The 27,474-nt window shown below is 44.1% G+C and overlaps 1 protein-coding gene across 1 annotated transcript; it reads left to right on the forward strand.

Annotated features, from left to right (window-relative positions):
* Positions 1–5,095: 5,095 nt before the first annotated feature.
* LOC119185703 (carboxypeptidase Q) lies at positions 5,096–21,302 on the forward strand. The gene is made up of 5 exons (XM_075890334.1): positions 5,096–5,225; positions 7,647–8,173; positions 16,897–17,146; positions 19,718–19,821; positions 20,554–21,302. Exons 2-5 carry the CDS (start codon positions 7,664–7,666, stop codon positions 21,124–21,126), a joined length of 1,437 nt encoding a protein of 478 aa, XP_075746449.1. The 5' UTR covers positions 5,096–5,225; positions 7,647–7,663; the 3' UTR covers positions 21,127–21,302.
* Positions 21,303–27,474: the final 6,172 nt, after the last annotated feature.

Raw genomic sequence — 27,474 nt, forward strand, 5'->3', positions numbered from 1 at the left:
CCAACAGAAAAAATAAGCGACTTCTTCACAATTCCAGTTATAATAAGGCAAGCAGGTGATTTAGGCAGGACCGATGAAGGCACTGCAGGAACATTCAGCGGGGAAAATCTTGATCGTAGAATATTCTTATGCCACGATATTACTCTTGAGAAACTGCACTCTGGGTGAGTAGCGGGTATTACTGATAGTGGGTGCTATCTGTGTCGGCTCAGCGATCGAAGGTGAACTTCAAGTGGCTCGCAGAGCATGTATACACTACTGACTGGACAAGCCCGAGCCCCTACGATTGTCCTATTTGTTGAAGTATAGCGCGGTAGACCCAAGCATCTTAAGAATTGAGCTTGAACACTCTCTAGCGTCTGCACAAAACTAGGTCTCATATCAGAGAGCACCAGCATGCTGTATCGAAAACAGAGCATTTTACAATTGAAGTAACGATTGTTCTGATCGGCCCCATCTTGCTCCTGCCACGTGGCGAAGAACAAGAGCAAAGCTCTTCAATTCAGATTTAAGTACTGCGACTTGTCTCGTCCACGATAGATCTCTGTGTACGACAATCTCAAGAAACTTGTGGTGCGTTACAGCAGGTATCACTGTCCCAATAATAAATATCGGGTATTGTGACATATGCTTGCGCGTGAATGCAAGCACTGCGCGTTTGTAGATTGAAAGAGTGAGCCCCTGGCGTAGTAGATATTTGTATGCGATTGTCAATGCACGCTGTAGTCGAGCTCGCAATTGCGGACAAGTAGTTCCGGATGAATGTGATTGCAAAATTAAGATAACATGCTTGACAGAACGACCCGACTTTGGTCTGCGGCTTTCTTGGTGTGGCGTTTCGGTGGTGGCGAAACCCTAGAGGCGTGTGTTCCGTATGGCGTCAGTGTAGTTTAAAGAACATTGTAAAATCAAAATTGTCAGTGTCCGCTTGAGTGCACTCAAGAGGTCCTGTTTCCTTGAAGCACACAAAAACTTTGGATGAAAAAAAAAATCGCGAATACTTGCACGAGGAAGAACACTGAACTCTCAAGTTTGTTCATTGGCATATAAAGGCATCTCAAGCAACGAAACTTTGGAACAAAAGGTTGAAAATTTTTGTGACGGGACACTGGTACGACGTTCGACGGGATTCAATGAAAATTTTTACGCAAGGGCAAATACGCTCTAGCCTTCCAATGTCCAGAAGTGTATTGAGAGAGCAACACTTGTAGCCAGACTTAAAACAAAAAAATTCGAGGACGTTTCAGCTTGGCCTTCAACAATTTAACGATGTAGCGACATCCTGCTTTAATGTGCACTTGAATCGCTTAGAGCTCAGTTTTCATTGCATGATGTTGCTCAAAAAGTTTGAAGTGTGGGTCACTACAGCGTAACGCATTAAGGTGAAAGTGGCCCCACCCCGATGCTCTAGTGGCTAAGCTACTCGGCTACTATTCCGCAGCTCATGGGATAGAATCCCGGCTGCGGTGGCTGCATTTTTTATGGTCGCAAAAGTGCTGTAGGCCTGTCTGCTCAAATTTGGGTGCATGTTAAAGAACTTTAGAAGATTGAATTTTCCGGAGCCCTCCACAATGGCGTCTCTCATAATCATACGGTGGTTTCGGGAGATTAACCATCCCCCCTATCAATCAAAGTTAAATGTTGCTCTTGCCAGTGAAGATTGGCCTAGGGCTCAATATTCTAAGCATGTTTTAAACCACATACAATTATGCGCGTTAAATCTTTTCGAACTTACTATGCATATACTATGCAATCTTGACGAGATACGTGAATAATGTGGGTGCCTTTTCTAATGGGTGGCTAACTTTAAATAGCGATGTCACTATGATATTCACATGTTGTGACGCCCGAAGCGAATGAACGCTTGTACCAAACAATACAGACCTTATGCAACCTTGCTGCCATCTGCCGTCATGTGCGCACTACCAAGTGAAAGGCTGAACGGGGCGTATTGCGCTTAGTCTGCATGTGCTTACGTATATACGTGTACGTAAGATGTTTCAACGTGAGACACTCGAAATCCTTAGAAAAAACAGGTAAGCCGTGAATTTTGCCTGTTCTTTTTTTTCAAGCTGTCAACGTTTTCAAAATGTGCTCCAGCTACTGCAATCGGAGACGTCCTTGCATTCGCCTTTCAAGGAAAATAAGACGTGCAATAGCGTTGTTTATTAGTGTTCCCGGAAATCGATGCATGCCAGATTAATGTAGTTTTTGCAACATCCTCACTAGCAGCCATTTACCAAGTGAAGGCGACTCGTACGCTTTACGCAGAAGCCACCTTCTCGCAACGAGCTTTATTGCGACTGATTGCACGCACCTGCATTTCTTTTATTCACCGCGCACATGTAATACCTCAAAAACGCCTGCAGTCATGTGCAAGTCATACCACTAACGGCAGCTTGTCACACTCCAAAAGAGAAAACGAAACAACATAAAAAAGATGCTTTAGCACCGTTGCTCCCTTCTTAGAAGAAGCTGATGACGCGTCTTTGCACCTAATTCAGCGTTTGTCGCTATTCTAACGTAATAACAAAAAGACAATGAAAAAAAACGAAGGCACGCGCTATTAGCTGAGATAAAGTTCGTTGCGCGAAGGTAGCTTCCGCGTAAAACGTAGGAGTCGCCTTCCCTTGGTAAACCGCTGCTATCAAAAACGTTACAAAAACTGCCTTGCTTTGGCGTGCAGCAGTTTGTGGGAACACAAATACAAATGCTATTCACGCTCACTTGCTCAAAAACGAGAACGCAAAGACGCGTTTCGGGAGCAGTAGCCAGAGCGCAAGCTGGGAACGTCCATAACTTGAAAAAATGACAGGAGAGAAAATTTACGGCTTACTTTTTCCTTCAGAATTTTGAGTTCCTCTCTGTGTGGTGCAAAACGCGCAGCAATACCTGGGCATTTCGATTATCTGCCAATACACGCTTCACGTCGATACGTCTATGTATGCAAATACAGAAACACACGCGGACCTGCGCGGACAGTGCGTACTGCGCCACGCTGAGCCTTTAACATGGCAGCAATTGAGCATATAGCCTAATACTGCGATGTTATATGTGTTGTGGAGCCTATATAGAGGACGCGTGTGTTTGTAAAGCATTACGTTATTTTCGCTGCCTTTACAAACAAAGGGAGTTATTTTAACTGCGCAGGTGCATAGCTGTGTGGTAGAACATCTGCATTCCACGCAAACTGACAGGGTTTGATCCTCACTAGGACGCAGAAATTATTATTCTTTATTTTATTGCATCTTTCTGAACTATTCGGTCATGCATAAAAGACAATTTTAGACTCGCAGCCAACGATGCCGACAATCGGCACCGAAGCTTGAGTTTCTGCGAAAGAAGCTCGTTAACGCGATTGTGTTTATAATATCTCAGGTATGAGCCAGTGCTTTGGCAGAAATTTTCGTCATCACAACGAATATGGGTCTTCATGTGAAAATCTTACTTCAGAGATCTTTTCTTCGACTTTGATTTCTAACATACACAGTTTGCATGATGATATGCCTATTGAGTGTAATCAAAGCAAAGCAGCTTACCTAATGGCACGCAGATACAGTTTTTTAAAACTTTGCAGTGCTTAAACTAGTTTGCAGTAAGTTGCGTGGCCAAATAAGAATACAGAAAATGAAAGACTAAACAAAAAGGCTACCTGCAATAAGGTTACTAATAGTGATTCCGTGGTGAGCGGAGACAAGTCGTCCGAAAATTTCGCAATGTCAACAACGGTAGGCTACCTGCCGCTCTTTTCAAACCTATTGCGACACACCTTGCAAATGATTAATTCAGTTGATATGCTTCCGAAATCATGACAGCGCTTTTCATGCCACACGGCGTTAACATCAGCTGCAATTTGCGATGGTCACGAAACACCTGCCACAGCAACAAGCTCGGTGCAGCTATCCGTACGTGCAAATATACAAACAAAGCTGGGTCCCCATTGTGAGGGTGTTCCCACTTACAGATGAAGTAGCATCTGTGCAGCAGTAGACGTCGCTTCGCTGTGCGGCTGCAAGACCTCATAAAAGTGCCTCTTCAGACACTTCATCGTCGTGATCGCAAAAACCAAGAGTGTCGATGCCTATTGTCTATGCTATACCACTCAAATATATAAAAGATGTGACCTCCCGAAAAACGCACGCACGTGTGAAGGATAGTTTGGCGCTATCACTTATCTGCTTTTGTGTTAGCAGAAACTTAGTCATTGTGGATCTGCCACAGGGACCATTGACAGTCTTCTTTCTTTGTTTACGGTACTTTTTCAAATAGACCACTGAAGATAGTAAACAATGCTGTACCACTTCGAACAGCCCTCAAATCAACGAAAGGTGAACTTTGCAGAAATAGACTTGATTTTTGTTGACAAGTGCAAGATGATAATAAGGAAGAACTACAGAAAGCAGTGAAAAAAGAACAACGAAACTCAGTAATACAACACTACTGTGAGGTCATTTTTCAATGAACGACACTGTGTACACGTGTGGACACCATATAAGTATTTATTCTGCAATTGCACCCTAAAAAAAGATCGAGTAAAAAGGGTGTCTTTTTGTCCCAAAACAATAATCGTCATGTATATTGCGTTCCATCCTTGCGCTATCGCCCCGCACCCGGTACATTCCGGTCACGATCGACATGCCCATTATCAGGGTTACATTGCATTCTCAATAGGAAAGTGGCCAGCGCCGAGTTTTCAAGAAAGGAAGCGCACGCAAGCGTGATGACGATTACTGTTGTGGGAAAAAAGACACCCTTTTACTCGATATTTTTTTAGAGTGTAGTATCAATGTCGTACCCTGTCGGTACTACAAACTTATGTGCGTAGGAGCTACAGTGAATACACCTTTGAAACAATGCTAGCGTCTGCGATCAATATTGTACTTTGAACAATGGTAGTCAGTAAATTTGTCTTCGACAGAGCCCTGACGCGAAGCTCAGATGTGCAAGCTTTGGTGAAGATCACTTCCATTGTTGCACCTCTTTTGATCGCTTCGAGTCGCTTTATCTTCTTCTCGCCTTTATATTTTACGACTCCAAACACATGCCTCGTACGCGCAACCCTGATATGACCAGTCAAGGTGCCGCAACGGAGGAACGCTTTCTACTACACGGTTTTCTGTGTTCATTTTCAACATCGTTTTAAGGCAGCAGCAAAGCAGCACCTATTTTTGGCACATCATCGACAAAGGGCCAAAAAAGTTACTATTCTGTTTTCACAGATTCTGGTAAGGTTTCACAATGCCAGTTCTTTTTGATAAATCTGTAATGTGGCCAGTGCTGATTTCATCACAGAAAGTAAGCGTTCGGCTATCTAATATTGTTTACACGATTACGAAGGTAAATTTAATTTAAATTTATAACTTATTATAAAAAATGCGAGGCCCGAATTTTTTTCAGTACTCATGTATCCTCTAATTTTTTTCTAGGAAATGAGGTTAATTCATTGCGTCAAGCTGTGTTGAGTACGAGATAATGAAGATGAATTAAAAAAAACTTGTAGCTGTTCTGGGTAAGCAATTTAGTATATTTCGTAGGATTAATGTTGTGACAAACTTGGACACTGGGGACAGCTTCCAGCAGCGTCTGAAAATGGTGATGAACAATCCTTCGAGAATGGAAATATGAAAAAAAATGAAATCGCAATAGCTATTTTTATTGCACGAAAATTGCATGCTTTCAAGACATACTCTAAACACACCACCGACTCTTAATCTCAGCCTGGAAATTTAAGTGAGCAGAGTGTCTAGCGCTCAAATTTATGCGATCATTTTGACTTTTATATTGTACAGCAATTTCTGTAATGCCAAATTATCCAATTTCAATATTGAAATAACTTTCAATTTCGAAATGGTCCTATGTTTAGATTGATCGCCGAACAAGAAAACGTTAAGCAGCCACTGAATGTAGATGATGTCGGCTTTAAAATGCGTGTTTTTTGAAAAACCAGATGGTTCTTTTATTTTGAAAATATGTTTTCAAATACCTTGGAGGACATAGCGCAAACTAGGTGAAATAGTTGAACTCTCGAAGTATCATTTTGATATAAATGTAGCTTCAGAGAATCGTCACTAAAAACCGCAATATATTATTAGGTTGATAACTGTGTACAATCACATTATAACAGTCGATTGACAGTGACATACTACAAGCATATCGTTACGATTTTTCTGTCGTTCCTTCTATTCCTGTTTTGCTCGCAGGATGTTAGGTAGCGGCAGGTCAAGAAATAAGATCTTCCTGCCCCTCTTCTTTACTCTTACCATTTCACTGTTGATGGAATTCGTGAGCTTGCACGTACACTAATTTGCAACCAGATGTGAGATGGATTAAGTGTACATTGCTGACAAAGGCACTGTGCCTGTACAGGTTCCTGCTTACCGTGCACGAGTATGACTTGTAAATGTAACTCTTAAGTTCGATAGAACTATTTTTACCTTTAGGAAGACCACCCTATCTAAATATGGCTCGAAAACGTAATGCCATGTCTAGTCTTCCATCATGGTCTTGGGGCAAACGATTCGGACTAAGTATCTCTACAGATACACGCTAGAGAACGTCGTGACACCCTCCTAAACAAGCTTCCATGAACCAGGCAATTTTTCTTACCTTTGTAAATTATTTTTTATTCAAAGTACCTATTGACAAAAAAGCACTGCGAGTCTCGCGTTTCATTTCTTCTTCATTTAGTGCAATGCTATCAACACAAATGGTTAAAGAGTTGCTTTTGTACGCACTTTTTTATCCCAATTTTATCAGTGGTGTTTTTTTTTGGAAGGAGAAGGGGGGGGTTCGCGCTTCAGCTAGCTTGGTGTATTCGAAAATAAGTTATTTTGATTCGACAGGCAGTTAAATAGAGACTGTCATATTTATACAATTATACATCACTGTGTCTTAATACTGGAAACAGTGCAAATCACGTTGCATCATGTCCCGTGACTCAGGCGGATCTTACCTTGCTGGGTCGGCGTCGGACCTGCAGTATGTAAGCTAAAAACTCTCTTGAAAATTTTTGCGCAAGCACACAGAGACACAGAAGAGAACACAAAGAGGCGCAATCAAACTGGTCTGTTCTTGGAAAAACATTCACTTTATAACAATTCGGATCTGCGCTCTCTGGCCACCAAATAACAAATGCATTGTGTACATATCATAAATGACGATAACAAGTTCGTTGAATAACAGACATAAGACGATGAACTCTTTATAGTTACTTGAGATATGTGCGCAGTGCATTTTTTTGGTGACCGGAAATCCCAGATCGTAGGTGTATAAAGTGAATGTTTTTTGAAACATATACCAGCTGTTTGATTGCGCCCGTTTGTGTTCTCTTCTGTGTTCCTGTGGGCTTGCTCAAAAATTTTCAAGATGAATATGTTCCAACAATATAAATATATAGGCCGAATCGCCGTTATGCTAGAAACCTTAGCCTTGCGAAAAACACGCTTAAACCAATAATTTTAAAACTAATGCTAGCTTTGGTTCTTGTGGGTCTCGACATGTGCGACGATCTTCCTGCATGATCTTCCTCCTTGCTTGTTAGCATATACTTACAACTCTGTTATTCTGAATTGCACACGTAATTATGCTTTAATTTCTATAAGTCTTTAAATATGCTTGTACATCTCCTCTTCACGCTTTTTTTACAGCCGAGTAACCATTTCCCATGAGCACAGTGGCCTGTACGCACTTTTTCATTCGTGCTGTGCTCGCACTTTACACTGCCACGGCAGCGCAATCCCAAAACCAACATAGGTGCCACGGGAACACTATGCTTCCTCGGGGCTTGGTCCACGAGATACGGAGCTACAGACCCATCGTAAAAAAGATCATACATGTGGTTGTGCACGGAGCCGAGCAGAATGTTACGTACAATGAACTGGCCAGCTTCGTGGACAGATTTGGGGCTAGGCCGTCCGGAAGCAAAGCTCTGGAACACTCGATCGACTACATGGTCGACATTCTGCGTGGGCAGAGACTCGACTCTGTGCATACGGAGGAGGCAAGTATAATAAACTGGAGAAGAGGGCACGAAGAAGCATGGATTGTGAGACCCAGGAAGAAGAAAATGAGTATCCTTGGATTGGGAGGCAGCGTGGCCACGCCAGCGAAAGGTATCGAAGCGCCTGTGTTGGTAGTTAAATCCTTTGAAGATCTTAGGAAAAATGCGAAGAAGGTAAGTATACATTGCATTCATTTGTTCCACATTGAATTCGCTGGGCTTGAAGAAGTATGTAATGCAGTGAGAAAAGCCACAATGTCCACCCATGACATTTGTCAGGGACAGTATGCATTGCATGAAGAGAGTATAGAAAAGACCTTTTTTGCGCTAAAATAAAAAGAATTATTTGAAGCTTTCCCGGAGAAACATATTTAATTGAGATATTTTACAATGTTAAGTTTATATTTCCTTTCAATATAATTTGTATCTTTTGTGCGGGGTATCTTACGCCTATTTTCTCACACGAATATGGCGTGACAACTATTCATAAAATTGAAGAAAATTCATGTTTGCTCTAAATTATCAGCCATGTTTGAAGCATGGGCTTAATTGGCACCACATCAAGACCAACGGGATATTTTGCCTAAGTTGGCATAGCTAGTTCACTATTCTTGCACATCACCAAACGTCTACCACTTGTCAGGTTCCTTCCTTAACTCTTAAGCAAGAACAGGACGCATAAACATTTATTGGCAGAAAGGGGTACGTATAGTGCGGAGATAGGTTTTTTTACGCAACTCTCATCTAGCAGTGCTGGGTGCCCTCAGTTCAGAACTCCACAGGCAGTTGCCACCCAGTGCGCCCGGTCGATCAAACTCATTCCATGGCCGAAAACTTCCCCCACGGCTCCACAGTTACAGAGGCAATGACAGAAAGGCACTAATGCACACGACATGAACACGGCGGACCGGTATGTTCATGTAGTGTGTGTAAGCGTTGGCTTCTCGGCGCAAGCAAAGCCTTTCTTTTTTGAGCGCCACCGTTACTTTGCATACTTTTCATATTTGCTCAAAAGTATTGTGATAGAGGCATTGAAGTGAGTTTATATATATCCGAGTAATATCGCTTTTAGAGGACGAAGACGAAGTGTTGCTGTAGCTGAGTGTTTGCCGTTCATCTTCAGACTGTTGACTTATTTTCGCAGTTATACGGGGAACATAGTTTTCTTTTGGGCGGCGATGAAAGTGGACTCATCTGCACGCTCACCCGAGTTGCCGGCGACAGCGCCGGCAGCCTCAAGGAAGCGAAACTGCCTTTCCAGTGACAGCGAGGCTATCCTCGTTGGCACTGCCGAGAACGTCAACAGCTCCGACGACGAATACGTGACCACCATGAGCCTGAAAGCAAAGCGGAGGATGCTCAGGGCATCCATGGACGCATCTGCTGGGAGGGCCCCGCAAAGCCCGCCGAGGTACATCGTCCTATTTTGGCCTACGCAACCATCCGTCAACATGAGGCTACTGAACAGGCAAGCTGAATCTTCAGAGCTCGAGGCACTGTCCGAACAGTATTAAGGATATCAGAGGGAATCCCCGGAAAAATGTTGTAGCAGTCGACTTCACTCAAGCATCAGCGTTAGATTCACTGACCAAAGTTACCGTCCTTGGCGGCATGAATGTTCACAATATCATTCCACTAGGAAATCAGGAAACTACAGGCGTCATTTATGACATCGATGTGACCATCTCGAACGAAGATCTGCCGATTCTTATTAAGCCTGCTAATGACCGGCCCCAAATACTGCAGGTGTGCCGTCTAGGAAAGTCGAGATGGGTGAAGATAGACTTTAAGAGTGATTGCCGGCTGACACATGTTAAGGTGGGTCATTTCCTACGTGCTGTGTGGCCATTTGTCCCTAAGCCGCTTCAGTGCTGAAAATGACAGAAATTCGGTCATGTGAGCGCCGTCTGTGGAAATCCTACATGTTCTCGTTGTCGTGCACCACACTCTGCCGACAACTGTAAGGCTAATTCCTATAATTGCCCGAATCGCCAAGGGCCCCACGACGCCACATCAAAAGAGTGTCCGAAAATAAGGCATGAGATTTCGGTTTTGAAGAAAATGGTGAGGGACCATTCGGCTCACCGAGAAGTGGTTGCTGTCGTCAGGAGACATTGTTCTCGTCGCAGACGCTCATCTAGAAAGCCTGCCCACGGTATCAAGTCTTCTGTAAAGCCTCCTTTCGTTGAATCGGCTTCACCCCCACCGCCGGACAGAAAGAACACGTGCACTGAGAATGCTGCCCCTGAAAAGGAGGCTCGGGAAGAAGCATGGCCATCACTTCCAAGGATAATCCCCGCAGAAAAACTGGAACGTGCACCGGTAGCACCACTTTCTGCATCTCGCCAAGATGAGGCGACGGAGCGTGACCGAGAAATTTCGACGATGATCAAGTCTCTCATCATTGCCATTCGCACGCTTATAGGCAACACGAACACGCCTACAGCACGATGCGCAGTGCAAGTATTGGATGCCCTGAGTCCAGTGTTTGCCAACTTCGCATAGACGGAATGGCTGTTTCACTGCCTTCATTCCGAGACGAAGTACGTAGTGCGACAGTTTTATAGTGGAATGCCAGAGGACTTAAATCACGGATGTCATGTTTTCGACGTTACGTTTTCCGCAACAGATTTACTATATTAGTAATACGTGAACCAAACTTGTCAAAAGCGATAAAGCTTTCTGGCTATGAAGCCTTCACTTCATCGACTTGTGGTGAGCCCAGCAAAGTATTTATATATATCTGCACAGATTTAACCTACATTCCACATTTGGTGCAACCCCATAACGGAAATCAATACGTATGGCTCCGCGTTGCAAAGAAGGTAGCCTTCACGATTATCGGCGCATACATCTCACCATCTGGTCAGCTCGATGGTGAAAGACTGCATGACATCTTGACCGCTACACCTGGACCTTGGATGGTTATTGGTGATTTCAATGCTCATCGCTTGCTTTGGGGAAGCACAAAGATTGATTCCAGAGGCCGGAAACTTGTTGAATTCGCCTCACGCCACGAACTTAACGTTATGAATGACGGAAGTCCAACGTATTTGCGTGGTTCGAGATATGGCAGTTGCTTGGATCTTGCATTGGTGTCACAGCAATTCACCCAACAAGTGCGATGGTTCACTGATATTGAGACTCACGGCAGTGATCATATTCCAACCTATCTGAAGGTCACAGATAGGTTTTGCAACTTCCTCCTCATCAACTAACAGAAGAGTTGATTGGACAATTTAGAAAGCAAAGGTGAAAGAGGCATGCGATGATATCGCGTGCGGCCTCGAGGAGGTAATGAAAAATGTGATGGAAGAGGTTACGTGCGCCTTTAAATACACATCAAATCATACAGAATTTGATATAGAACTTGAACGACTACGAACGATTCGTAGGCGGGAGGAGAAGAGGTACAGGCGCACTTATTCGATTCATGACCTCAGAGACGCTCGAAGTCTACAAAAGAAAATCCAACATCGAATGGACAAGCTGGAGGACTAACGGTGGAAGAAATTTTGTGAATCACTCGATCTTCGCAAGCCTATGTCCTATATATAGAGGACGGTGCGTGGCCTTGGCTCGACTCTATAACAACGTCCATTCAGCACATTGGCTCTCCATCAAGGCCGTCTGCAGGTTCACGTTGCTGAAGATTTCTGCGTGAGGATTGCGGGCAATGGGGTTACCATGAGTGACGAAGTTCTCGGGGACGCTCCTGTAGCACGTGTTTCTGAACTGAATATGCTTTTCTCACTCGAGGACCTGGATGAAGCTCTAGCCACCTGCAGACTTTCATCGTCACCTGGGCCGGATGGTATTACATACGCTACTTTATGCTATCTTAGAAGACGCGGCCGAGACCAGCTACTAAAATGCTACAACCAGTCATGGAACGATGGCGTCATTCCAGAAAGGTAGAAATCAAGCCGCTTGGTACCAGTCCTCAAACCTGGAAAGTCGCCGTTTGATCTGGCATCATATCGACCCATTGCGCTATCCAGCTGCGTGGGGAAAATAATGGAAAGAATAGGTTCTGACACGCCTCGAGTGGTACCTTGAACGCTATAATATATACCTAGAGGCCATGGCTGGTTTTCGAAGAGGCCGCTCTTCTATTGATAATAACATCGACCTCGTAATTTCTGTAGAACAACCGAAATACTTTAAGCGCATCTCGATTGCAATGTTCCTCAATGTGAAAGGTGCATACGACAACGTAACGCATGATGCCATCCTAGATGTCTTGGCGAAAATTGAGATCGGTGGAGAAATGTTTCAATGGCTTCAGAGCTATCTACAGAAGAGATCCTTCTTCGTGCTCACTGCGGAAGGCCGCACCGTTGATCATTACACCGCTCGTGGCGTTTCACAAGGTGGAGTTCTCAGCCCTACGCTGTTTAGCCTCACGATCACAAAGTCTACCTCGATCAGTCAATATCGATACATACGCTGATGATATATGTATCTGGGCTTCAGCAGTGACACGACTCCAGGTACGCGCACGGCTCCAAAAAGCAGCGAGAATAACGTCGACGTACCTCCATGCTCGAGGCTTCACGATTTCCACCGAGAAGTGCGCCTTAGTCCCTTTTACCCGCAAACCCATGATCTTTGTCCTGTTTCCATCGACAACGTGAACCTTTTATATATGAGACGTCACCGATTCCTGGGCGTCATTATCGACAGAGATGTCTCATGGAGTGCTCACATCTCGCACTTGAAGAAGAGGCTCAGCTCTATCACAGACTTGATGAGATTTCCCGCTGGTAAAATGTGGGACACATCAGTGTCATCTATGCTTCAACTGTACAGAGCGCTCTTCTTGGGATATTTGCGGTATAGCACGCCCGTGCTTTCCAACGCCGGAAAAACTAACATCAGGGCCCTGCAAAGCATTCAATGCCAAGTCCTCCGCACATGCTTGGGGCTACCTCGATGCTCTAATTCGTTAGCAACAAATGGTATTGCTAAAGATCATCCGATCACGACATATATAACTGTCGACACACTCCGGACGAATATCTGACACATATCCAGAGTGCCTAACCACCACCTTGCTAGCTTGCCACTAGAAATACCAAAGGCAGCGTTTTTCAAAGTTGTTGCAGCTAACCAGAATTCCATGTCGTGGAGATTCTCGCCCGCAATTATACCACTATCTCCAGAGTGGTGCATAAAAAGACCGACTGTGCACCTTGAAGTGCCGCGGATATCTAAAAAGGCAAACCTGTCATCTGCAGCCCTCAAGCAGGTCTTACTGAACCTTTTGCATTTGTCGTATGCTAACCGAATTCATGTTTACACGGATGGTTCGGTCTCGGGAAGTTCGACAGGCGCCTTTGTCATACCATCTCCATCAGTCACTGTCAAATTCAAGACATCACACGTCACGACATCTAGGGGATTCGAGCTCGCTGCTCTTCGAGCCACTGTGGAGTTTGTTACGCAAGAATCTCCTAGTAGATGGGCCATTTTCTGCGACTCCAAGGCAGCCCTTCAATGCGTGCGAAGTCTACGACGTGGAAACTACCACCAGATTGTGTATCGTATTAATGAATTTTGTCATCGCGTTGCTGATCAAGGACCCGACATTGTTTTACATTGGTTGCCGGGCCACTGTGGCATCAGTGGTAACCACCTCGCCGACGACGCTGCCAGATGTGCCCACGGTGGAGCACCCACACTGTTAATGCCCTTGTCAAGAGTAGACGCAGCTAGAGAACTTCGTCACATCGCGCCTAATGCCACGCTTGCGCACTGGAATTCTCCACTTAACTCCAATCATCGGCCTAAGAATCTTAAGTCATTACTCCAGAAACAACTGCCACCCAAGATTTCTCGACGTGACGCTACAATGCTGTGCCGGCAGTGGACTGGGGTAGCGTTTGCTAAGTCATTCAGCTATCGCATTGACATGGCGGATTCACCCATGTGTGAAAGCTGCAACTGTACAGAGACTATTGAACATCTCTTGTGCCACTGTGCCCAATTTGATGAAGATCGCCGGACTCTCCAGTGTGCCTTGAATAGACTCAATGACCGGCCATTTAATGAAGCAAAGATCGTAGGAGCCTGGTCGCGCAGCACATCAGCACAGAAAGCCACACGAGCCCTCCTGAGACACTTGACAGCAACTTCATTGAGGACCACCTGTGAAACTCGGCATTGTTTGTGTGATGTGACATGTGTTTATCCTTCTCTCTCTTTTTTACTCCCCTCTCCCCCTCTCATTGTGTAGGGTAGCAAACAGGGCGCATAGTGTAGTTAACCTCCCTACCTTTCCTACAATCCTTCTCTCTCTCTCTCTCTCTCTCTCTCTCTTAGAGGATGTGTTGAAATGAAATATGCATAAGACGGCTCTATCGATACTTCACTGTATATGAAATTCAGACGTTACCACAAGTATTAGAAGTTTTAAAACAGCTACGTTGCACGGCCTTGTACAGAACAGTAAATTGTCGTTCCGCCGCATGCGATCCTCAGGCTTCTCTATTTTTTATGGCTCACGAGCCTGTTCTACCGCTTGTGAACTGAGTAGTGAGCATGGCATAGTGTAGATAGCGATCTTCCCTTCTTCTTTTATTGTTCCCATGTTCCCTTCCGCGACATTGCCAAGAAGCCGTTGCCACAGAAATGGTTGTGAGCAAAAATCAGCGTTACCCATGAGGCCGAAATCGCAATGAATACAGTGAAGATAGTAGTTGAAACCAGGTATCAGTCCATGCATTCTGAATGGCATTTACGTGTGTTACCGCAGCCACTGCAATGCTTGAAGCTGCCTAAAAAAAACTTACGCAAGCGTCATCAAGACTAATAGTCGCGTATTCAAGAAGTTTCGTGGCAGAAGCATCGGATTGTATAAATCAATATTTATATGGACATTTCACAGTTCCGCCCATTATAAACCGGTACGGTATATTTAATAGTCATGATTAGCCACATCTTCAACAAAATGCGCAGCTGCGCGCGCTGCCTTACGGGAGTATAGAAAGAACTAAAAAATGGGAATTATTTTGTACTGGCTCATAATAACTGTACCTACTGTAAAAAACTTTAGGTAGAGTTTAAATACTGTCTCTGCTACTCACGTGGCCGTTTAGTTATCAGCATGGTTGTGATGCTAACAGGGAAGTGAAGCGATGGAGAGAGTGACGCGAATGTGGGCCGAATAAACTATCGCGTTCCACTCTTGAAGGCAAAGCTCCAACAATGTCCAAGTTTTTCATTCACGGCAGAACATACAAGTGCATATATCTCGATTTTTTTTCTATAATTTTCTTATATGGCTCATCTCCACATGCAGACGATCATAGACGTGAACGCCTTAACACTTAGTGTGAATTTCATATTTCACACAAGCTCATCCACCCTCAGATAGTGGGTCCATAGCCAGAAGTGCAGTTTTATGCAACACAGTATGCCACCTAAAAAGCTCTGGACATCGTCTGAGGACATTAGGTATCCGCTAGTCAGCATAGTCATTTGATTAACATGTTTTAACCAAACATGTTTAACATGTTTTATTTTATTAACATGTTTTAACCAAACATGCAGGTGTAATGATTTAACCAAACATGTACGATTGTATCATCTAGCTCTTCGCATTCTGTGATTGATTGCGTTTGTTCTGTCTTTTGCATCAGATGACTTGCAAAATGTTTTGATATTTATGTATTCGAACATTTGCTTAGAACTTACGCAGATTTGTTTAAACTCCGTGTTTCACGTACTGTTTCTTTTGTCATACCTCTGGTCTTATATCGTGTATCCCATGTTAGGGCATTTTTATTTGTCCAATTTTTTATTCGTTCGTCTCGTAAGTACGGAAAAGTAGCCGATGCCGGCTAAAGGTGCCAAGAACTCCTTTTGACTATCGCGATAAAATGTTGTCTGTAAAAATACGGTCTCTTCACCACACCCTACTCCTCACCTGCCGAGATAGCCTGGTTCCTATGGGAGCGCGTGTCCCCGTTCTCGTTTGACCGCTTGCTGTTAGTGCCACTACCTATAACCTGTTCGTCTGCTACTGTGCGACTGTTTTGATGACACTGGACTGAAAACCGCTCCATTCTGCAAAAAACTGCCGGCTTATATGAGACTGTTTATGCAAACTCATACGGCTGGTCAAGTAAGTTATTCAGGGATATTAAATATTCATTGTACACTGGTTGGCTAACGTGGGCAGCCGTAGACAACCTATACGGTGTCTCGTCCATTAAACTGCAAGGAATTTCTGAATCACTTCTAATATATTTATTCTAAAATATTTCGCAATTACGTATAATCATTACACAAAGCGAACGCCTTGTTTTGTTCTGTTCTGTCCTGTTCTATCTGTTTCGCTGTGGAGACGTTGATGTTCATATTGCCTCGACTACTCCGTATGAATAAGTTCTGCAGTGAAGAACAAATGACAGAACAATACTGAACGGTGAACAATCAGCAAAAACACACACACACAATAACACATTGAAACCAGTTGAAATAGCATGCCAATGTGCATTTTGCTTGCAGCAGTTCACACTTTCATTAAATGTTCACACGTCCACCCTTTTTTTCTACTCTCAGTATATAAACTAACACGTCGTTTTATATTTGTCAACACCTGGCTGTCTATCACAGGTGCTTATCCAGCCCGGTCTTGGCAGAAATATAGCCGCTAACTCTGAAGTTGACGTTAGCAAACAGGTGCTGACTAGCGCCACACTGCTTGTAGTACGTCTTTAGCAGTAGAAGCCATGGACTAGACGAAGGTGCAGGAAAAGGGACATCTGGACAGGTCACGAGTGCAGTACGACATGATCTTAACTACCACTTACGTCGGCAAGTCTAAAATATGAGCTATAAAGCTAGTCTCTTTTAACGAACATTTAAAGTAAGTCTTACCCTCTGTGCAGGCAAAAGGCAAAATCGTCGTGTTTAACCAGGCATACGTATCATACAGCGAGACGAACAAGTACCGCGTGAATGGGGCTACTGAAGCGGCAAAAGCAGGTGCCGTGGCCGCGCTTGTACGCTCCGTGACGCCTCTCTCGATCAACAGTCCTCACACGGGCTTCATGGTGTATGACAGTAACACCCCAAGGATACCAACTGCATCCATCACCGTCGAGGATGCTGAACTTCTTGCTCGATTTCAAGGCCGAGGTGAATTTAATGTTGATTTTTAAAGGTGAAGCTCCTCTTGGTCTAATTTCGTCACGCGTCACGCGTAACCGAGACTAGAAGAGATTAAAAAAAAGGAAGCAATATCTCTCGAACTGTATATTAGACGGGGCTGTCTCATGAAAGTACATACAAACTGCAGTTAAGTGAGAATTATTTAGATGGCGTTCTACCGCTACTCTCCGTTTGGCTCCTGTGTGCGACTGTGTGAGACTAAGAGATAATGGAGAGCTTGCTTGTGAAAATTATATATCTCGGTTTTCATGCCACAGAAGCACAATATTATAATGATTGTCATAATGGGCCACTGCTAATTTCTTACTAAGGGTGCATGCAGTGGGTATTGAAAATTTGTTGAACATTTGACGCGGGTGCGTCATGGTCTCTAAAAAAGGACATCAAAGAAACTGACACCATGGAACGCCCTTAGACATACACGCAGTTGCACATTTACTAAGATTCCTCAGTGTTATTATGTGTCCTACATTTACATCAAACCTTCACATTTAATACCTCACTCTGCGACATCGAAACACATTCGAACCGAAGAAACAACCTCTAAACAGAGCTGTAGTATTACACAGTTTTTGTGACTATCAGAGTTATTCTGATACTTTTTACGGCCATAAAACTGCTAGTGTTCAGCTGCACGTGGCCCCATGGGCATAACGGTGCAGACTTTCCAATTACTAACCAAACAGCCAGTTTATTGCTCAAAAGGTCGTTTCTTGAAATTGAAGGATGGCACTACACTACATGTATATAGAGTGCAGTAATAAAACTTCTCTGAAATAATTTTTCTACTTCTTTGCTACACTTATTTGACCACTTTCCCGCATTCCAACGTTGTGCGGCACCTTCCGTGCAGCTAGTTTTCAACAACTACTTGCACATCCCTCTTTCATGACAGGAATGAGAGTGTTGTTTCTGAAATCTTTTCCAAACTGTCTCAGCCAGCAGTAACTATACCGATGAATCAGGACCGAGATAACAAGGAGCGAAATTACCTTTAAAGAGGCTTTTATTGTGGCAGGTCACACGCGAACAACGAATGAAATCACTGTTCACCTCGCTCTTGCTAGCACTGACATGCGCATCTGTAGCACACGTGATGCCCTTGTACCTACTTTACCTAAGTAGCCTTTTGATCACTAATGCTAGGATGCGATAACAAAACTCTGAGACCCACAGACATTGTTCCTGCGTGGGCTGTTCATCAATGTAAACACGAACTACTCAAAAGGTCATCTTGCGTCATCGTCCTACTGTTGTCATCGTTTCGTATTTTCATGCGTTGTAAAGTGACCAGTCTTGTTCATTTCCACAAAACATCAGACGTATTGATCAATCTTAGACAAAATTTGAACGTGCAACGCTGAAATCGTTGCGTGCGTGAGCAGCACTGCATCCGCAAAAAAGAAACGGGGGCCATATTTTTTCGAAACAAGAGAAGAGTGTCTTTACAGCTCCGAAATTGTGTTAAAATACTGTTAAACTCCCTATTGTTGCAGAACGGCTAATTGATTGATTGATTGATATGTGGGGTTTAAAGTCCCAAAACCACTATATGATTATGAGAGACGCCGTAGTGGAGGGCTCCGGAAATTTAGACCACCTTGGGTTCTTTAATGTGCACCCAAATCTGAGCACGTGCAGAATGGCTACAACGTTTTATAGCTTTAAAAAGAGAATCACACAATGTTTGCTTAGGTGCGGTAAAAACGTTTCTGCGTTATCAGGGAGAATCGCACTAATTAAGCCCTCGTAAAACTACGTTAACTACATCACGTCTAATTTTTGAGGTCCATCACGTAGAATAAGGTTTTCTTACGACCACTGTCATAAAATGTAGGCCACGTTCACATAATGTAAGCGGAAAAAATAAACAATAGGGACACCAAATCACGTATAGATTCATTTTCGGCTTTTAGGCCACTTGACTTAGTTTTATTTGTTCTATCGCCTTCGATGGTCAGCGTAAATGCGCGTTCAAAAGCTTGTTTTTCTCAGTGGCATTCTACCAAGAATGCTGGCAGAAATTTTTGTTAACACAACTTGGCGAAAACTTTTATTGTACGTATGAAGGTGCAAAAACTATATATTGTCTCATGTTGACAAACACTGGTGGGAAACGCCTGGTTATTTCAAGCACCTAGGCTTCTTTGGATCAACCTGAGTGTCCTAATTAGGGGGGCTATTCTCTTTTTCACCGCCAATAAATGTGACCACAGGTAGAGCGAAGGTACATGAAAAAGAAAATGATTCTTAGATAGGTAACTAAATCAATGAGCTGGACAGAAAGTACATAAACTGGCAGCAACTTCTCACAGCTTCATGTAATAAAAGTATTAGACTCAGTGTGGAAAATACAAAAAGTATAGAAAGAGGCACTGTCTTTCATAACTTCTTTGAATATTCTAGCTGGAAGGAAGCGTATTTTAAAGTTTGCTTATTGAAAGGAGTGACCATGTAATATATCTTTCAAATCTTCATATATTTACACTGAAATACTCATATGTTTTGGCATGACGACTCCATCATTTGTTTCCTTAGGAAGACATCCTGTCATTAAGCTTGTGATGCAAGCCAAGAGATTGCCGCCTGGCATTTCTCGGAATACAATTGTGGAAATTCGAGGCAGAACCAAACCAGAAGAGGTAATATTGCTGAATGCTTACACTGTCACTATAGAAAACACTACGCATAATTTACTTTATAATTTTTCTTTGGAAAATGGAAATAGTTTAAAAATAAACGCACTTCTGCGTTTCTCTGAAATTTGTACTTGGTCATTTTGCGCATCTGTTCCCATCAGTCCTGTTTCATTTACTTTTTTTCTTTCTTGATATACTAATAATAGCAGTTGTATATATATTTAAATATTGCTATTACTATATTTGAATAATAATTAATTTTTTAGCGTTTAACGCCCGAAAATCATGACATCTTAATGAGAGACGCCTTAATAGAGGGCTCCAGAAATTTAAATGAACTGGGGAGTCAAAGAGTGGACTCCAATGTACATGGCACTGAAGCATTTTCAGCTTCATCGAAAATGCCGCCTCCGCAGCTGATATATTTGATTACGTCACGTTCAGGTTAGCAGCAGTCAAGTACCACTGTCAGTAGGCCACACTGACGGGTTTCGCCAACAAGAAGCTTCGGCTTTCTTGGTTAGCATTGCTGCCTCTCTTCAGCTTTAATTCAAAGTAGAGAAAAAAATTCTTTTCGTCGAAGGCCACACTTATGCCAGTTTTTCCCTTGTGTCATTTTCAGAGATTACTGTCCTCCATTTTGTTGCGGTTCTTTTTTTCGAAACATTCTATTTGAAAGAAAATAACGTAATGTAAGACATAGATTCATTGTATGAGCTTCACTTGTTTATGCAGATTGTTTCGCTGTCCGGCCATCTTGACTCCTGGGACGTGGGTCAGGGTGCCATGGACGACGGTGCGGGGGCTTTCATCTCGTGGAGGGCTCTCGCTGTGCTTCGGCGCCTGGGCCTCAGGCCTCGGCGCACGCTGCGTGCCATCCTCTTCATTGGAGAAGAACAAGGTATCACCGGGGCAATGGACTACTTCAAGCGACACTTTCCCTTTGAGCGAGATCTCCTTAATGTAGTGATGGAATCGGACAGCGGGACGTTTCGACCGTTGGGTCTGGCCTTCTCGGGCACTAACAAGCGTGCTCGTTGCATTGTGGCCGAGGTACTCCGTCTGTTTGCCCCCATTAACGCCACACAGCTCACGCTCGGAGTTTCAGAGCCTGACATTGGTCCCTGGATTCAAAAAGGCGTGCCAGCCTTGTCTTTGAACACGGTAACCAAAAAGTACTTTTACTTCCACCACACCGAGGGAGACACTATGAGCGTGCTGGACCGCCACGAACTGGACCTCTGCACAGCCCTCTGGGCGGCTGCTTCCTATATATTTGCGGACCTCTCTATTCGCCTCCCTCGATGAGAAAATGGCATGAAGGCTCCGTACGTGCAGCAGTCGAATATGTTTGGTAATTGTAATCAGTTCAATGGTCAGCTCGCTAATATCGCGAAAGAAGTCCTTTTTATGCTTCAAGATCTCAATCTGGCCTCCCTTCGTGGCCAGATTGATGATGTTTTAGTGAATATGCTTTGATAATTTGGATGGCCCTGAAATATAAAGAATAAAGTGGTGCAGAAATTAATACCTAATGGCAAAATCATTTTCATCACGTTACATTCACCCTTGAATACAAATGCCACTTTCAATTCGAAGTTTGGTGCCTGCATTCCACATAACTATGCGATCACATCGCAATGGCACAGTTTTCAAGACATACTTATATGCACTTGTAAAACTTGGATATTCGGCTCTTTGTGACTAAAGTGGTACGCGTATATCCGAAGGGCTAATTTCATCGCAATAACCAGATCAACGAAACGGGCGTATCCAGACAATTTTCTTGAGGGGTGCGGGGGCACCACGTTCATTTTCAGGGTTCGGGACAAGGAACCAGTGCACCACCACCTGACTACGCCCCTGATCATCAGAGAAAAAGGCCTGATTATAAGAGTAGGAGAGACTGCTAACGAAGAAGGAATATATTTAGTTTACATTTCAAATAAAGTCGCTGCTTTAAAAGCACTTCCAAGTTGCATTCAAGAAGTGCAATGTGAGAGCCAGGAAAGACGCTTAGGTTGATTTTAACATTTTTTAAGGTCAAGTGTTTCTTTGCGTATTGCACTAACTCTTGGCATATACCTGCGTATGTATCTATATATCTAGCCACTTACGTCTGGGGGCTCTCGTGATCACGCCCTTAACTTGGGCGAACCAAATTTAGTATGGGAGGCTAAGGTGGTTTATTGGTTTAATGAACGTAACGCGCTAGTCACGACGTGAAAATTGACACCATCTCGTCCCGTACGTCGTAAAAGACTTCCCGCAAGACAGTGGTACATGACGACGGGCAAATATGTAACACTAGTATGTGCCACGAATGATTAATACTCAGTGTATACCAAGGAACGACGAAAACACACATTGGTAATTTTAACACGTGGGCGTTCAGAAAACCTGGCATCGGCAGCATTGAACTTACGAATATAGCGTTGACCCGATGACGTTGAATCAACGGTTGCACTTCTGGCTATCCAATTTTATAACATTACATATGTACTGCAATGGTACTGCCGTCCTGTCGGGTTATCGTCAATTATAGTGAGATGGCTTGCGCTGAAGTTTATTTTGGCAGCAGTGTCCAGGGCTACCATCCTCACGAGCACCAACGCTTTATATCAGCTTATCGCTTCTGATGTTTCTAAAACTCATGCTCCTGTTGGCATCGTTGTGCAAGTACAGACAACTGGTTATAATAAAATCTAGAATAGTTCAAGATTTCTTCGTGTGCGCAACATTTGTACACGTATTTAGTGCCATTTATTAAGGCATCATTCAATAACAAACTACAACACGGTCACCTTTCCAGCGCATGCTTCGCCTAACGACGATTGCTAAGGTACGTGGGAGCTGCCAAATTTTTCTCCGTAACCGTGGCCTCTGCTGCCGAACGCTACAATGGTGGCACTCCCTGAGTGCTCACGATGGCGGTAGGTAGGACCAGCTTACACTAAGCCACTTTCAGTTGGCCAACGCACTTTCGGGTGCAAGCTTCCAGAGTTACAATTACACGAAGTTGCTACTTTTCTGTTCAGTTAATTACGACTTTCCACGTTTTGTCTTCCACAATCGCCTTCACAATAAATCGAATTTTTCTTTGTCGTAGCATTTTTTGTTGTAGCCAAGAAAAGAGGCAGTAACAGAATTAATAATAATAAACACAATGAATCGATATATTGTTAACCATATTATTATTTACTATAGCATTAATAGCTGGGTGTTTCCATGCCCAAACCGCGATATACTGAGGCATGCCTTATTGCGACACTTCGGAAATTTCAGCCACCTGTCTTTATTTAACGCACACACGAGCCTGTTGCACTTCACCTTCACAAGAAAAGTAAGGTCATAGTCCTTCAATACATTTACTGAACATGAAGCTCCACCAGAACTCTATGAGAGAGCTTTGTGCGCTGCAAGCCGAGGCCACGGGGCTCACTGAATTCCCGCGTGAGGCATCGGGTAGATGGTGGCAGCACCACCATGCCGTTTTCATCATACATTTGGTGTTGTGCGCGTTGTGCTTGAAGATTGAAAAAGATGCCGCGCACATGCGCGGTGCATTGGTGTCGATCCAATTACAAGCTATATTACGAAAAGGTGTCTATGTTCTGGATGCCTAAAGAGCGAACGGCTAAAAAAGCGGAAGTGCGCTATACCGCAAGAAAAAAGTGGTGGTTTGACATTTTTTGGCAAGTGCTCGCGTGCGAAAAGTACCTCGATGAGAGTGGAATATTTTGCGTGGGCCAATAGCCGGCTAATCGGAGGCATTGTTGGGAAGGCACCACACAATCTTCCGAAACATTTGCCGGACGCTGTCTCAAGGATTTTGCCTGGTCTCCCGACGTATTTGTTTAGTGCAAGAAGGTCCGGTCCTGGGCTCATCCGCCTATCAATCGTCGCCGGAAACCATCAGCTGTGCTGGAGACTGATGAGTCTGAATCGACGCTGCATGAGCCCCTTTGACACAGCTGCCGTGGATGATGACACTGGCAATGCAGGCGAGCACACTGCCTAACTCTTCGTCGTTGCAAGCTTGTAACAGAGAAGTTTGATAAGTGAAATGCTCGCCGTTTACTTTCAAAGACGCACTGAGATGATCAAAAGTGTAGAGGTAACTTACCAAACAGACAGAGCTACATGCAGCTTCTCATAGCTGAAAAATCTAAAACGCACACTTGTTTCTTGGAACAGAGATTGCAGTAGAGCCCATTGAAGCTTGCTATGGTGACGGCACAACAGAGGATCCACTAAAAAAATGTACGAAACTTGTGCAAGCTGTAAAAGCGCGAAAAGTTACTTTTCGATATCAAAGCGTCACGAGCGCGAGGAGACAGTTTTTTGCGTCACATGATAAAGGCGTCAGAGTGGGACGCAGTCGGTCAACTTTCCCGTTTCCGAAGGCACGTAAGGCTTTGGTCTTAACAGTAAATTCAATAATGACAGTGAAAATTCAGAGAGTAAGCCACACAGTAAAGGACTTGTAAAATACGTAGCATGGCCAACCAAACGTAAATCACACTGCGGCACCGTAGTGATAAATCAAAGCAAAACAATACACGAAAACCTGGCAAAAGCCGTATAGAGTATTGCTTAGACCTCATGAGTAATCATTTCTTAGCACTGATTCATTCAAACTAGCTGTTGTTTTGATAAATACGAAGCAATTTTAAGATACTTACGCAAGCACCAAATGTATAAACAGCCTCATAGATTGGATACGCGCTGTGAATAGTTGCAACCTCTGCACTTCCGTGACGCGTTATTATTTACCAGAGTTTCTGAAGAACTCGGATTGTCCACAAATTTTCACTAGATGCATCAGAGAAGAATGACAGATCCCTCGTACAGTGAGTATCGATGATATGCAAAGCACGAATGAAAAATGGTGGTCTGTCACTTTAAAATCAGCACAACTTTACGAGGTGGTGGTAAATAATGTCATACATGACTTCCGTGTCATAATTACCACGTTTGGATGTGTCGTTTACTTTCTTCACATATTCACGTCTCGGGATACCAAATTTAGTATATTGAAGGTAGCAAAATGGCGACGAGCACGCTATGAGCGTGACATGCTGTCATGTTCTTACATGACACGCATGTCAGGATTATCATGTTTGCACCAGTCATATACATAGTCATCCATTTACGTCACGTAACACCACATTTAGTATATGTGGAGCTAGGAAAACGGCCGCGAGTGTATCATAAAAGACCATTATATACTCCAATGTAGCGTCGACGCACGCGCACGCTAGGAACAGCGAAGCTACGTTAGCAAAACGCGAGCACTCTTTACCCTGACGCGAGGCGCGACCACAGTCCGTCGGCGCTTCTCGACGGCAACTGGCACAAAATGTGACGTGCTGCATTTAGCGCCGATGCATTACCCAAATAACAATGCGTCTCCTTCTTTATGTGACGGAGGGACGCCAGACGCGTTGAAACGTGCATGCGTCAAAGCAATCCTTACAGCAAATAAACAAACCACCAAAACAGTTCAGCGCAATGATGATAACCCACAGATTGATCGACAACTTCGGACCCTCTGGGACAAAAGGCATAAGCTAATTAGGAGATCGAAACGGAACAAACTAAACAAATGTCGTAAGTCCCACATAGAAGAGATCACGCGAGAAGCGCAAGAGTATGCGTACAAGTTAGCCACCGACAATTGGCTTGATATTTGTGAGCACGCAGGCAGCAGCTTGCACAAGAGCTGAACATAGTCTCTTTTTCGCACCTTGCTTGGGCAAACCAAACGAAAGAACCACCTAGAGGTATTACAGCTCAAGAATGGGATTGACTCCCAAACGTTGGCAGAAGAAATTGCCGATAACTTCTTTCCAACAGCTACGACATTCCCTTTCACTCATCCTCTTCTGGTATTAACTGACGACACCTCTTCAGATCGCGACCGACCTTTCTCGACGGGAGAGCTGCGAATGGCTATCGATGCCTGTAAAAGGCAGACAGCGCCAGGCCCGGATGGCATAAGCAACAAGATGTTAAGAAATTTGCCCGAAACACAACTGAATTTTCTTCTCGACACCATCAACCAAGCTTGGGAAACAGGCAATATACCCTCTGAGAGAAAAATGGCCACTGTAATTCCTTTCCCCAAGCCCAATAAGGCACCAAACGAAATTGGGAATTTTCGCTCGATTTCACTGACATCGTGTCCAGCGAAACTTATGGAGCGCATGGCACTAACGCGACTACTCTGGCAGCAGGACAGAGCCTGTCCGGTTGAACCACGCGTCATTGGTTTCCGAAAACACATGTCCACGCAAGATGTGATGCTTGCTTTGCAGGCGGTGTACACCGTGCACAGTGCCTCTCAACTGCGTGCTGTAGTTGGCCTTAATATTAAGGAGGCGTTTGACCACGTAACCCACGCAGTGGTTCTTGAGAGCCTTAGGTTGATCCGACCGGGACAGAAGCTATACAACTATGTTAAAAATTTCTTACCGACCGCACAGTCGCCATGCAGGTAAACGAAGCAAAAGCGCGCACGCGGGACCTCCAACGAGGCGTTCCGCAAGGATCTATTCTGTCACCGACACTCTCTTTTCTCGCTCTCAATAGTCTGACGCGGGAACTCAGATCCATACAAGACCTACAGTTTACAATATATGCGGATGACATTACGCTTTGCGCCGGAAGGGGTTCCCCATCAGAAATACAACACACGCTACAATCGGCCATTGACACGACGTCTCGATACCTTGAAGAAAGAGGGCTCACTCTTTCCAGTGCCAAATCTCAGTTTATTGTCGTAACAAATGGGAAGCTCCCAAACGCTCAGGAAGACCGGCAACTCGTTACACTCTCCATACAGAATGACTCTATTCCCAGGAAGCCCTGCATCAAAGTGCTAGGCTTCTGGTTGCAAGATGACGGCAAGTCAAAGGAGTGGCTCCGTCATACAACAGTTGCAGCAAGTACACCGTCTTTTGACAACGCGAAAGTTGAGAGGCCTCAAAGAACACCAACTCAAGCGCATGACCCTAGCTTTAGCCATTCCCCGCGTCATGTATCATTATGCACATATTGACATCACCAAGACCCAAAAATTGAAGCTCGAGACCCTGCTTTGTCAGATTTCTCGCATGATACTGGGTACCCATTATTATGCAAAGTCTGATAGGGTTCAAGGAACTGCGATCCTGCCAAACCTTGACGAGCTGGCCCAAATTCACCGTGAAGCACAATCCACGCGCCTCAAACATTCCGCACAAGGATACGCCCTGTTTTGTGAATTAGGCTACGACATATCTGTACCCGTCGCATTGGAAGCAACCCGGCCCCTTTGGGCGACAATTGACCAGATCGCCGTCGAACGAGTTCCGCGGCACATGGATCGAGATAACCAAACAGGACGATGTAAATCACGGGTACAATATCTCCAAGAAACCACAGGAGAGTAGATCTTGTACACGGATGCATCTCCGGCTGATACCGGTGAGGGCTTTCCAACGGAAATAGCTTCCGATGGACTACCACTGTAATGGGGCTTCCATTACAATATTAGTACGCAATGTATGCGGAAATCACGGCCACAGTAGAAGCAGTTACCATGCCCAATACAAATACCCGTAATTTACTGATACGCACAAATAGCCAAGCTGCCTGTCGAGCTCTCGCGAC

Source organism: Rhipicephalus microplus, chromosome 3 (genome assembly GCF_043290135.1).
Source record: "Rhipicephalus microplus isolate Deutch F79 chromosome 3, USDA_Rmic, whole genome shotgun sequence".
NCBI classification, from domain to species: domain Eukaryota; kingdom Metazoa; phylum Arthropoda; class Arachnida; order Ixodida; family Ixodidae; genus Rhipicephalus; species Rhipicephalus microplus.

Excerpts from the sequence above, each read along its gene's own strand:
- LOC119185703 (XM_075890334.1), top strand. The coding sequence starts at position 7,664 with ATGAGCACAGTGGCCTGTACGCACTTTTTCATTCGTGCTGTGCTCGCA. Across the intron at positions 17,147-19,717 it reads TGCTCGATTTCAAGGCCGAG|GAAGACATCCTGTCATTAAG; the intron begins GTGAATTTAATG and ends TTGTTTCCTTAG. Across the intron at positions 19,822-20,553 it reads GCAGAACCAAACCAGAAGAG|ATTGTTTCGCTGTCCGGCCA; the intron begins GTAATATTGCTG and ends TTGTTTATGCAG.